The sequence below is a fragment of the Corvus kubaryi genome, unplaced genomic scaffold, assembly GCF_017639235.1.
Source record: "Corvus kubaryi isolate FWS band 111438036 unplaced genomic scaffold, C.kubaryi_AGA036_p1.0 37334, whole genome shotgun sequence".
In the NCBI taxonomy this organism is placed as follows: domain Eukaryota; kingdom Metazoa; phylum Chordata; class Aves; order Passeriformes; family Corvidae; genus Corvus; species Corvus kubaryi.
The window spans coordinates 25,529,315-25,543,242 of record NW_024581108.1 but is presented as its reverse complement, the minus strand read 5'-3'; the positions used below and the strand labels follow the sequence as shown (position 1 = coordinate 25,543,242).

Genomic DNA, 13,928 nt, shown 5'->3' with positions numbered 1-13,928 from the left:
GAGATGGATCCCTCAGTGGGGTCAGGGATGGGAGATGGATCCCTCAGCGGGGTCAGTGACACAGGAGATGGATCCCTTCCCTGGAGCCACCCCCGGGCAGCCCCAGCACCCAGCTGCAGGTGACAAACGGTGTGCTCAGAGTGAGAAATCATCTCACTGCAATGTCCAGGCATTAAATCCCGTCTGAGCCAGACGAGGCAGCTCCCGGGGCTCCGTCCGGAGGAGGAGCCCGGCTCTGCGGGGCATCCACGGCTCCCAGCCCCCGCACCTGGACACTCCCCTGCTCCCGATGTGTGGAGAGCCGGGTGCTCCCTGCGGCAGAGTCTGGCTCGGGGAAGATCTCAATCAAGTTGAAAAGTTGTAACAATTTTACTCGGGCAGTGTTTGAACACTCTCGAGTTCCATGAATAGTTAATGTCACGTCAAGTGCTGGAGACAAACGCTCTTGGATCTGAAGAGCAAATAGCTCAGCCAGTGATGAGTTACGTTTGTTCCCTGCATACACAGCCCCGTGGAAATTGCAATCATCCCTCATGAACGGGCTCAGCGCTTTTTACTGCAGGGAAGGAAGGGTGGCCACTGCCTGCTGACTGTGGGAAAGGAGAATTGCCAGGGTAACCTGCTTTGTTCTGCTGCTGCTGAGCGCATCAGGCGCTGTAGTGCTGCAGAGAGGGCGGCTGGTTCAGGTGCCAGCGAGCCTGGATCCCCTTACGGGGGTGACTTTTCCTGTGTCCTTCAATTCAAGCCGTACCCCGTTACAAAGGACAGGAGTGAGCAGTGCTGGTGTACAGGGCAGACCTGGGGGATGACACAGCTCACAGAATCCCGGGATCACTGAGCTTGGAAAAGCCCCCCAGATCCAATCCCTGATGGATCCCCCCTTGTCCCCAGCCCAGAGCCCTGAGTGCCACCTCCGGCCCTTCCTTGGGCACCTCCAGGGATGGGCACTCCAAACCTCCCTGGGCAGCCCCTGCCAAGGCCTGAGCACCCTTTCCATGGGGAAATTCCTGCTGCTGTCCACCCTGAGCCTCCCCTGGCCCAGCCTGAGGCTGTTGTGATTCAAGGTGCCACTGTAACTTCTGGAATTAGCAAACAGTTGGACTTTGTTATTTACTTCATCCACAACCTTCTTCTAATCAAAACATTATTGATGATTAATTCCTTGGCTACTGGTGCAGTTCGGGAATAAATTTCCACGGATTATGGGGGTTTTAATATTCCTATAAAAAGAGAGGAATACATGTACTGTGCAGAAATATGACCAAGAGGAACCTTCCAGAAATGCTTAAGAAAGTCAACAGAAAAGCTGAATAAACCCCACATCTTAGAAATCATCTGCCAACCACCTCAGTGGAAGATTTGCTTAAAGGCTACCAGCACTTCCAGCCAAAAACTTACTTCCTCATACACCAAAAAAAGGCAAGAAATCATGTTCCAGCCTGCTTAATTCCACATCCTTTGTCAAGAGCACAAGAATGATGTGGAAACCGTGCAGAAACTGGAAAGTTCAGTGGAAAAAATTATCATTCACGCTCCTGTATGACATTGCCTCAACACAGCAGAACCAACAAAGTCTTCCTGATATATGAGAACTATCAAAGGTTGCCACTGAACACGGAGATTTAATGTGCTGCTTAATTCAAGAGCTTATTTACAATGTCACACGTCACTTGGAGAAAAATGGCTCTGACAACCAATCATTTAAAATATAGGAAGAATGTTTAACAAAAGGTCAGAAGTACAAATATTTTACATATTAACTACTAATAAATTCATTTCCTCTCAAAGTTAGGAGGATCAGCAAATGTCTCCAAAGCCATTTGCAATATTTCAGCACAAGACCCAACCTCTAATTACCAATGTAAGTTGTAAATAATTGTCAAGTATGCAGATGAGCCAAAAATTCTCTCAAATTAAAGTAATTAGCTCCCAAGTCAAATTTTTCTGTCACATTAAAATGCTTTTCCTTGTCTCCAATGTGACACTTACAAATGAGAGCCACATTGTCAGGGAAGCAGTTATTGTAGGCTGCCAGAACTGTCTGCACAAGGAGCCGAGAGCTCTTCACGCTCACCTGAGCTTCCCAGCAGTCCATGTTTTCACTCCATAGTTGTGCTGCTCATCCCACGTGTGAGTGGGGAATTTATCCACCTGGAACCCTGGCAGGTGACTCCAAAGTTTCCCCATCCCTTGGTGTGGGAATATCCCCCATGGAGAGCCTCAGTCCTCGGCTCTTCCTGGTTCTCCTTCCCTCAAGAACCTTTCCAGACCTGCTGGTCTGGGGTACAGAGGAGAACTGTGCCACACCCTGCAACACAGGGATGGGGGAACAGGGATGGGAATGAGTGGTTTGCTTCTCCCAGTGCTTTCTCTGGCACTTTCATGGTTTATTCTCAATGTCCCCTTAACCAAAGCTATGTTTGCCACATCCAGTGGAAGATCCTGAGCCATTCTCCTGTTTAATTTTGGGCTTCCAGGCAGGACCCAGCATCAGGCTTGGTTTCTATTTAACTTCAGGCTAAACAAGGTTGGGTTTGCTGTTTGCTGCAGATGAACCCAAAATCAGGGCAGATGTGGGAGAGGAGGGAGTCCCAGCCTTGAACACGTCCCATCCCAAAGCAGTTGTGTGAGCAGAAGACTGCACAGTGCCCTGAAACAATGCATTATTTACCTGTTCCTTTCCAGTGATCCCTTCCAGTGGCTGTTCCCCTCTACCTCAACAGTTGTTGCTATTCCACTTCTTCCAGAAAAGACAACAGGGTTTGGACTCAGAAACCCAAGCTGGATTCATGCTTTCCTTTGCCCTGACTGTGCCAAGAGCAGTAAATCTGGAGGATTCTCACGAGGGGAGGGACAGGCTGAACCTTACTCAGGCATCTGAGTAAGGTTGGAAAAGCTTCCCCCGGAGGGCACTGGGCACTGCCCAGGCTCCCCAGGGAATGGGCACAGCTCCGAGGCTGCCGGAGCTCCAGGAGTGTTTGGACAGTCCTAGAAGGCCCAGGGGCCATGATTTGGGACCGTGGGTGACAGGGTCTGCTCCTGCTGCCTAGAGCCATCAATTCCCTGCTCCTTGGCTGATTTCTGCCATCTCCTGTGCTGGAGGGGATGAGGTGGTGATCCCATTACGCACGGGTTCATCCCAGGACTAGGGCTCGTATCTCCTCTGTCTGTTCAAAGTCAGCTCATTCCTCAAGGCTGCTCCCATCCATCGCTCCAGAGCTCCTCAGAGATGTTTCATTTTTCCAACACGACTGCTCTCCTCAGCCACACAAAGAAATGGGACACGACTCGAGTATAAAGGATGATATATAAAGCCAAATTTTATTCTGTTCCCTCACAGTAATTTTCCTCACAAATGCTTCTCGGGATTTTGAAATATTCCTTGCAGCAGAATCCGAGTCCATCAGGGCTGTACTATTTCATCCTGTTAAACTCGGAGCTCTCCGTGCTCAGCACCCACTTCATTCATCCCATCAAGGCATTCGAGGGATTCTTTTCCCTTGCAGTATTTCAGGGAAGGTGTTTCTGTTTCATAGCATCAGGTTTATCTCTGTCTAAATGAAATTCCATTGAAGACACACCTGAGCAATGAGAGAGGGTTGAAAATGGGGGATGTTTTTGGAGCTGTCACCAAAGCTTGTCCTGCACTGTTGGAGCAGCACCATTGCTCTGATTCTGGGATATGCAGGGACATTCACAGGATCCTGGAATGGTTGGGGATGGGAGGGACCATAGAGATCAACCAGTGCCACCCCTGCCATGGGCTGGGACACCTCCCACTGTCCCAGGCTGCTCCCAGCCCCAATGTCCAGCCTGGCCTTGGGCACTGCCAGGGATCCAGGGGCAGCCCCAGCTGCTCTGGGCACCCTGTGCCAGGGCCTGCCCACCCTCCCAGGGAACAATTCCTTCCCAAGATCCCATCCAGCCCTGCCCTCTGGCAGTGGGAAGCCATTCCCTGGGTCCTGTCCCTCCATGCCTTGTCCCCAGTCCCTCTGCAGCTCTCCTGGAGCCCCTTCAGGCCCTGCCAGGGGCTCTGAGCTCTCCCTGGAGCCTTCTCTTCTCCATGACTGAGCAGGAACCACAGTGAGATCCCACAGAGGGACTGGGAACTGCGGGGATTTTCAGGTACCACTGAGTGCTTTTGAGCAGCTGCTGACTTGGGAAATGCTTTGTTCCAGAGAGTTGTTTGAGAACAGGAATTAAGACCCTTAACCCCCTTTTGCCCCCAGAGCCTCAGTCCCAGCCCCGCTGCCCCCCGTGCCCGGGGCTGTCCAGCGCTCCTTGAACAGCTCTGCTTGGAGCCACTGCACAGTGGGGCTGGCAGCCCCACCACCCGCACAAGCAGAAATGATCTGACTTTAAAATCTCCACTGCTGGGTGTATTTTTAGCAGTTTGAAATGAGCCTGTTGCTGTTTATAGTACTTAGCATGAGTTATTTGTCAGGGAATGGGAAAGGTGACCCCGACTGCTGTGGAGGGCAGGGAGGGAAACGCATGTCTCCTTCTGCCTCCTTGGCCCAGGGTTCCCAGAGCCAGGGAACCCAAATTCCCCGGCAAAGATCCCCACAAGTATGAATTACACAGCTGGTGGCCATGGTTACCGTGTGTTCATTGCTTGACTCTTTTTTTCAACCTGTAAGTATCACATTTTATATTTTACCTCAGTCAAAATCAGCATCAAGATCAGGTTTGAATTAGACACAGGGCATGTCCCAACTGGGGTCTTCGTGACTGAAACAAGAAATGCTTCTGCCTCATTTTCTGTGCATACACAAACACACACTGGGGTAATATTTCACTTTAAGACATTGCTGGTGGCACGGCTCAAGTGTTTAAAATACTCAGCTTTCAGATTTCAGCACAACAAACAGTTGATTTTTTCTCCTGCAGTTCTAGCAATCATCTTTGAGTCCCTGTTTTTCCATTTTAAGACTCAGAAAATGCTATTTTATTCATTCAAATTTGAAATAAGGACAAATCAGCATTTCATTTTCTAGTTCCTGCCCTGCCAGCAGCCCTGTGTGTGAATGCTGATGGACAGGGCCTGATAACACCCCTCTCTTATCAACCCCATCACTCTTCTGGGGCAGAAATCTTTCTGCCAACACTCCCATCTCAGAGGATGATAAAGCCCCTCTGTTAAGCACCTGGCACTTTCCAGCTTTATCCTCCACAGCCCTGGCTTATCCACCGGGCAGAGTCAGCTCTTGGACAACTTCTGCAATGTTCCCTGTGTCCTTTCTCAAGGATTTTCAGAGAGATTTGTCTCAGTAGTGCTGAGCTCTTCTTGACAGAAAATACACAAAAGCAAGATCCTGCCCCAGACTGCAGCCCCAGGACCCAGGGAGTGGCTGCCCAGACATGGACTGAGCCAAATCTGCTGTGCCCTGAGCTGGAATATCTCATGTAGGTGATGCTGCGGGATGGGGAGTCCCATAGGACATTCCTCCCTTGTTCCTGCCAGAATCCTTGTCCCTACAGCTTCCACCCCTGCCCTGGGCAGCTGTGCCAGGGCTGGACAGCCCTTTCCAGCCAGGCTGAGCCCCTTCCCAGCTCCCTCAGCCTCTCCTGGGGCTCCAGCCCCTTCCCAGCTCCCTCAGCCTCTCCTGGGGCTCCAGCCCCTTTCCCAGCTCCGTTCCCTGCCCTGGACATGCTCCAGTCCCTCCATATCCTTCTTGTCCTGAGGGGCCCAGCACTGACCCCAGCACTGACCCCAGCACTGGAGGTGTCCCAGCAGTGCCAGCACAGGAGGGATTTTTTAAACCACACCAGGGACAGAGGAACACCAGGCTGGAGAGGACCTTCCGAGTGCCCACGTGCAGCTCTCAGCTCCCAGGGCCACTGTCCAAAGGCATTTCCACATTACTGAAATTCCCAGCAATTTCCAAGTGTTATTATGGTGGCCAAAGCTCTGTTTAATCACAGCCTCCATCTGGCGCACACTTCAAAAGGGCCTCCTCCTTCAGACGGATCTATTTAACTTCACTCCTGAATTTTCCATCACAGTGCATTTCCTGTCTCGGGCACTCAGCCTTGAGGATGATTGCATTTGCATAAGACTAAACAAATCCGCCTGTCTTCGATGATTCATTTTCAGACAAGATTTTAGGGTTTTGTTGTCCCAAGGTCAAGCTTTCCCCAGTCCTTCCTGCCTCCAGGCACAGCGGGAGGTTTCTCCCTGCTCCTGCCAAGCTTCCCTCTGGCCAAAGGCTCCGGAGCTGGTTGTGGAGCTCTCCAGGCATTCTCTCCCCATCACCACTGCTGCTCCCTAAGAGAGTCTTTTATAGACTGTCGACCTTCTCCTCCACATCCATAAATCCTCCACCAGCTTCAAGTGTAACAAAATGTAGAGATGTTATCCCTAGGCCTCTCTGAGCCTTCTGAGGCCCATTATCTCCCCATCTTTTCTTTTAAAAGAACGTTATTTGACAGCCCAGCCTTTTTCATCCTCTTTTTTTTTGCCTTATTGCTTTGACCTTGAGTTAGTTTATTCCTTCCTTCTCTGTATATTTTAAATGTTGCACCAAAAAATCCAATTTATTAAGGCTTTCCTTTAGTAAATGATTAACCTGAATATAGTTAAATGAAATGCTTATTAACATCTCCCTGCATAATCCATTTAACAGAATTAGTCTTGCTTATTCAGACAACCTAAAGGGGTCTGTGCTTTTGTCTACACAACATCAGCATTAAAGCTTATAATTATTTCTGGTTGATGCAGCCCTTGGTGTTGGGAAATGCTGGTTTGTGGGTTCCAGCATAGCACTTCTCCTAATCTCTTGTATTAATTAGAGATACTGATATAATATTACTTTGTTCCTTTCTATTCAGCACCAGGAGAGATGTCTGAATATAATCCTATCTGTGCTAACGGTGTCTTAAATATTTCCGCAAGTGCTGGCTGGTGTAAAACTTTAGGATTAGGTACAACAGTCTCTAAATGGGAAGAAAGGAGAGCTTACAAGAGCACGTGGGCACCCGAGGTGTGCCTGGCACTGGGTGGTGGCCGTGCTCCGACGGCAGCCACGGCCTTGGCAGGGATTTCTCCTTCCACTGAGATGATGTTTAAAGTCCCTTCCAACCTCAATTTCCAACCCCAGTCACTCTGAGTCCGTGAGGCCCCAGTGGGTCCCTTCCCAGCTCCTCTGTGATGCTCCGTGTGTGTCCCATTCCTCCCTTTTCCAGAGGGATGCAGCCGCTCTGGCTCTGAGGAGAATTTGACTTACCCAGCAGCATGAAAGTAAATTATTACCCCTCCGTGGCTGCAGCTGACATTTTAAACTCATTGCGTCTTCTAAATCCTGGGTCATTTGATATTTCAGACAGCAGGCTGTTCATGGAGCTCGTTTTAATCTTTTTCTAAATGGAAATTCACTTTCTTTTAAGGCACTTCAAGGTATCACTCCCAGGGCTCTGAAGTTAATTTGCAGCACCAGATCATAAAATCATGGAATCCTTCAGGTTGGAAAAGCCCTCCCAGACCAGAGTCCGACTGTCCCCAGCACTGCCAAGGCCACCCCTGACCCATGTCCCCAAGTGCCACATCCACATGGCTTTGAAATCCTCCAGGGATGGGCACTCCAAACCTCCCTGGGCAGCCCCTGCCAAGGCCTGGCCACCCTTTCCATGCAGAAATTCCTGCTGCTGTCCACCCTGAGCCTCCCCAGCCCAGCCTGAGGCCGTTCCCTCTCCTCCTGTCCCTGTTCCCTGGCAGCAGAGCCCGACCCCCCCGGCTGCCCCCTCCTGTCAGGGACTTGTGCAGAGCCACAAGGTCCCCCCGGAGCCTCCTTTGCTCCAGCCTGAGCCCCTTTCCCAGCTTCCTCAGGAATTCTCCAGCCCCTTCCCAGCTCCCTCAGCCTCTCCTGGGGCTCCAGCCCCTTCCCAAGGGTCAGCACAGGAGGACCCAGACAGTCTGACCCTGGTTTCTGTCACAGAGCCACCCAGAGCTGCTGTGGAGGAGAATCCTCAGCCTGGTCAGCGCAGCTCAAGCTCTGCTCCCCTTCCCCTCTCCGGGCACCCAAAGCTCTGTCACTCTCTGTAAACTCAGCTCTGATGTCGTGCTCTGTCTGATGGTGGGGATGGAGGTTATGGAAATGCCCAGGATGGCTGCAGGTGTAATCACAGACTTAAATAATTGCAGCTTTTATTTAAAGCCTAATCACACATTCCTCCACCATTATCTCCTTGCATAAATATTAAGCCTGGGAGCTCGTGTGTGTGTGTGAAACAATGACATGGTAATATTTCAGTGGGGGGAAAAAAGCATCTGGTTTATGCTGTTCTCAAACATTTAAAGCTTTTCATTTTTCCCTAAACTGAGGGTTTAGTCTGACATGGAGAACCATCAAAAAGTGCTTTGAAAATTACCAAGCCCAAGAACAAAGTGACCTTGCACGGCCCTGCACAGCAAATGCTCAGGAAAGCAAGGAGTGCTCAGTCCTTCCCAAAATAATTACTCGGAGTAGATCAAGGACTGAGCAGACCATGCAAAGAGTCTTTAAATTTTAAAGGTGTGTTTATTTTTAAAGTTTCTATATCAGCACAAATCTATGGAATTTTATTAATATCTAGCAACAGCATTTTGCTTGGCCAGCAAGGAACTCAGGGAGCCACAGGAAAAGTTAATCAAAATTCTGAGGGGAAAAAGAAGAAGTCTGCAGGAGATTATTAATTTGTAAGGATTTTTAAGGGTCTAGCCCAATATTTGAAGCTGTGTGTCATCCAGTAGGCCTAGTGTGACATCATAATAGATAATTAAGCTTCTCCAGATTTGCTTCTCCTTCAGGTTTCTTTCCCATCCAATTCTCCTGCTTAGGCAGCTTTGGGAACTGTAACTCTTTTCTATTATCTCCCCAAGTCAGTGCATTCTCCCCCCATTAACTCCCCTCGTGCCTTTGTGCAGAAACAATCCAGGTATGATTTAATAAGCCTTGGAAAGACAGAGCTGGTTCATATGCAGGAAATCAGATTTACATAATTTTCCGCTCGCTTTTATAGCCACTGTAGCTCAAATTATCTTTAAGTTGGGGAAACTCTTTTCATACCATAAAATGAAATAGCACCTGTGTTATGCTTCAGCTTCCTCGCCCGGCCCTTGTAATAAATTAAAGGTTGATTTGTCATCCTGACTTAGCACAGAAAGTCCTTTTTTAATGAGAGGAGAGGAAGCGCCCTGGCCTGCAGTTAGTCACAGTCATCAGTTGCTAAACTAAGCTTCAAAACCAAGTTTAATCTTGTTTTGTTTTGGCTTTATTACCTGAACCTTTCTGCATGGGGGGAAAGCTGAGGATTTCGGGTTGTGTCACATCCTCTGTGCCAAATAGAATGTCAGAATCTAAAAATGGAGCTCCAGGGTTCTGTGCAGAAGCAAAAGGGACCTTCATGTTCCAGGATTTGGGCTGAACTTGGGACTGGGGAAGCCACATCCTGTGAAAGCAAACAGGGTTTGGTGCAGGGTGAGGGAACAGCTCCTTGTCCTTCCTCCTGCCTGTGGCTTTCCAGGACCAAACCCGTGGGTTTCATAGAATCCTGGAATGGTTTGGGTTGGAAAGGACCTTAAAGCCCAACCCATTCCAGCCCCTGTCATGGGCAGGGACACCTCCCACTGTCCCAGGCTGCTCCCAGCCCCAATGTCCAGCCTGGCCTTGGGCACTGCCAGGGATCCAGGGGCAGCCCCAGCTGCTCTGGGCACCCTGTGCCAGGGCCTGCCCACCCTCCCAGGGAACAATTCCTTCCCAATATCCCACCTAAATCAACACTCATCCACCTTAAGGCTGCTCCCCTTGTCCTTTCAAGGACAAGGCTTCTCCCAGGTCCATTCCTGCCCCAGCCCAGTCCCAGGGATCAGCTCCTCCCTTGCTTCTCAACACTGATTTCTTGTATTTCCCCTCTCTTTGCACTTAGTGTGTATTTACCCAGGAATTCGAGAAAGACTTTGTGGTAAACAAATAAATACAATTTCTTCAAAATAAGTATTAATGTCTTTAGCTGAGCACAGTTGTCAAACTTTGGCTTCTGGAGTTAGGCAGAAAACGAGCTGTTTTCCACGAGAGCTCAATCCAGTCCGCTCTCATTGATTGCACTGCAGATCTTAATGCTCAGTAACTTAAAAACGGATCAATTATTCAGCTGGTTAAAAACGAAGCACTCCCCTTTTTGAATGCTTGCCTTAAAAACAATTCCTCTTCTTGGAGCAAGCAGGGATATTCCCTGGGCGGGGTGGCAGCAGGGCCGGGCCGCGCTCGCAGCATTTCCTCTGCTTTTCAGAGGAATTCTGCTGCTGCCCTGAGAGGCAGCTTAGAACAATTCCTGCAGACTGCGAATGTGGGGGGCTGAGAGTGGGAAGTGCCACTGACCCCCTCTCCTTGTCTTTGCAGCTCCCAGCACAGCTCAGTACGGGATCACCGGGGACGCCGAGGTGCTGTTCTCCTGCTGGTCCCTGGTGTTGGCGCTGTCCTCCCTCAGCAGCATATTCTACCTGAAGAACATCATTCTGCACTAAATGTAAAGACCCATAAAAGGCTTTTAAGGATTCTCTGAAAGTGCTGATGACTGGATCCAATCTGGTAGAGTTTGTTAAAAGCAGCGTGGGATATAATCAGTGCTTACATGGGGATGATCGCCTTCTGTAGAATTGCTCATTATGTAAATACTTTAATTCGACTCCTTTTTTTTTGATTAGCTGCATTACCTTGTGGAGCAGTACACATTGTCCTTTTTTAAGACGTGAGAACTCTGAAATTACTTTTAGAGGATATTAATTGTGATTTCATGTTTGTAATCGACAAGTTTTCAGAAGCATTCAGTCATGGTCTGCTGAGTCGCAGACTGTAGTTTACAAAAAAAGGATATTGCAGTAAAAATGTGCTTCTTTAAGGCTGCAATACAAACATTCAGTTCCCTTCTCAACTAGCATCCTATCCACATTTACACAGAAACATTTGTTCTTTTTTGAGTTAAAAAAAAAAATCAAATAATATTGCCTTCAAAATATTTCTTCAAAATATTACACATATCTAGATTTTCTTCTAGCATGATATTCAGGTTTCAAGAATGAGCCTTGTACTATAACTGCATTGCGCAGTACTGCTTTTGTTCTCTTCCCTCTTTCCTGCCAATTCAGCATGGTTGTGCCTTCATGAAACACGACTTTCCTCTTCCTCTCCAACAAATCTGGAATGTGTTTTGGGAAATGCTGAAGCATCCTTTTGAGCATAAGGAATCTCTCGGTGAGGACAAAGGTGCTAGGGGCTCCGAGGAGAATCTCCCCCCTCCAGGGGGAGGGTTTAGGTCAAGGGTAGCACCAACTCCTTTTTGTTCCTCCCTCCACCACCACTGACAAGTAGGTGACCTCTGTAAAAACGACATTTCCCATTCCAAAACAGAACTCAAATTATTTTGTGGCATCTTTTGAATGTAGGAACGTTTCCCGTAGTCCCCCTAAAGCCAAATTCCCACCTGGCTGTCAATGTCAGGATGGTCCCTTTTGTATTACTGGCAAAGCCGATGTGAATTGGTATTTGTCTTGCACTTAATTTTGTACTGGTTTGGCTGATTTAGCAATGATAAAGGATGCTTTGGACCATGAGATACCTGCAAATCCCTGGGGTATCAGGCAGAATTTTGTATCTACACATATCCTTGTGGCAGCGAGGGTGCTCCAGTAACTACTGAGGGCATGTGGCCATCCTCAAGAGAGCCACCTCGACAGGCAGGACAGGTGGGGACCTGCTCCCCTGGGCAGGGCTGTCACCTCCCAGCCCTCACATGCCACCCCCTGCTGCTGCAGCCCTCGAGAGGACACTCCTGTCACACACTGAAGGATCAAGCTCAGAAACAGTGAATAATGGTACTTTATTCTTTAAACCCCCTGGACAGTGTTGGTGTGAAGTGTTGCTCACAGTTTACACCTGACTGAAAACTGCCACCTGTGTAACTCACTGGGGTGACCGTGGCCAGCAGCCCTGGGACACCAGGTCCCCTGGTGACCCCAAGAGCTCCTGACTTGCTCACAAACAACTATTGAGAGCAGGAATAACAAAATCATTATCACAGGGTCCCAGACTGGGTTGGGTTGGGAGGGACCTCAAAGCCCATCCCATCCCACCCCACCCCTGCCATGGGCAGGGACCCTTCCACTACCCCAGGCTGTTCCAAGCCCATCCAGCCTGGCCTGGGGTGGGACAGCACCACTCTTACTGTGATCATTCCCAGGTTCCGTGTTTGAGCTCCAGTAGGTGACACAAATTTCCCAGTTCCCCATTTTTTCTCCTCACAGCAGGTTTTGGCAGTGAGCAGCACCAGGTGAGCGCTGGGAATGCTCAGCAGGCCCAAGCTCAGCACAGAGATCCCATTTCTCCAGCAAGGAGCACTCTTGGGTTTTCTGGGCTCCATCTGAACTGTCCCAGGCCAGTGTGCAGCCAGAACCCGCAGTGCCTCTGCTATCCTTGCTGAGAAGGGGCAGGAACAGAGAGATGTTGGCTCCAAAAGATGGCAATAAAACGTCCTGGGTCACTTTGCATGTGTTCAGTGACAGATTGTATTCTTTCTCTTTTATTTACAGCCGTGTGCCAAGCAGTTGCTGTTTTCAGAAATGTGGCATTTTTTAAAACCTGGAATAACATGACTAAACCCATTCTGCAAGGAAAGGGTACAACCTCAACTCAAATGAGTTTATCAGTCCTGATATCCCGATCTCTCTTGTATTGCAGCTTTAAAGTGCTCTATTTTAGAATCCATTCACTAGAAACAGTGGTGCTGCAGGAAGTCTTGTGTCAGTGCGGTTTTATGAACGAAAAAATAAGGAAATGGATGACCCAACCCACACATGTAAAACTGGGAGAGGGTTCTATACTGTGGCTGGATCAAATCCTGCATTCCAGTGATATATTGCATTCCAGTGATTCCTGATATTCGGAACCTGATCTTTCCAGCAACAGAATAGAATGATCAGCAGCTTTATTAAATACGAAAAAAGAATATACAGTGAAGTGTTGAATGTTTGCAGTCGCACCAGGGAGAGCCACTGGGTGACACAGATGTCCAGTCCCACGTTTGATTTTCACTTTGAGGGGACATCATTATTGTCAAGTCCAAAAAGAAAAAAAACCAAACCCACGAGAACAGCAGAATTCGGAGCCATGTCTGGGTGCCAGGGGTGTTTTGGTGAGGCAGGAGTGTGCTGGGAGCTCAGCAGGGCTGGGTGTGTGTGAGGGGCAGCGAGAGGCTGCCGGGGCCAGGGGCTGCTCTGGGCTCTGCAGCCTGGATTTGGGCAGGACGGGGGCTGCAGGCAGAGAGGGTCACATGAAGACACCTGGCTCTGGTGAACGTGCTCCGTGCACTGAGCTGGGGTGGGACAGGCCGGGTGGGATCTGTGCTCCCAAAATGGGCAGCAGAGTGACCACAGCCACGTCCCAGGGACTGTGGGGTGGGAGGGTGTTTGGGGCTGGGAGGGACCACCTGGTTCCGACGCTGTCATTTGTGGGCTGCAGTTTGGGCAGCTGTTTGAAGGTTTGCTCTGCGCTTCCTCAGAGTTCAGACCCACCCTGTTCATGTCTGCCGGGCCAATCTGACTACTGATTCCCACCTTTCCCACATGAAAATAAAAGGCTTAGCTGAGTATTTCCATCAGGGTTGTTGTCACGTTGGAAGCCCCCAGTCTGGAAGGTCCTCCTTGTGCAGTAACTCAGGGCTGTGTCCCCACACGGAGCGGTGACACTGCTGTCACACAACTGCTGGCCCTGGAACTGTGCTGATACTCAGCTGAGGGATGTCTCACAACTTGGGAACAAATGCAGCTTCTCAAGGGTTTGTAGCTTGGCAGCATCCTTTGGAGCCAGACAGCTTTTTTTAGCTTTTCAATAGGTTTTTTTTAGAGTCGATGCTGTTTTTAAGATCCAGGAGTGTTAAACCCATCACAGTGACAGCTG

At 49.3% G+C, this 13,928-nt stretch overlaps 1 protein-coding gene across 4 annotated transcripts in view; it reads left to right on the top strand.

Moving 5' to 3' along the window:
- Positions 1-13,624, top strand: part of NEGR1 (neuronal growth regulator 1) — a 192,322-nt gene extending 178,698 nt beyond the window's left edge. For all 4 annotated transcript variants that reach the window (XM_042030999.1, XM_042030997.1, XM_042031001.1 and 1 more), the window contains one exon: positions 10,377-13,624. In XM_042030999.1, the coding sequence (XP_041886933.1) occupies positions 10,377-10,501 (125 nt within the window). In that variant the 3' untranslated portion in view covers positions 10,502-13,624. The remainder of the gene's footprint in view (positions 1-10,376) is intronic.
- The last annotated feature ends 304 nt before the right edge of the window (positions 13,625-13,928 follow it).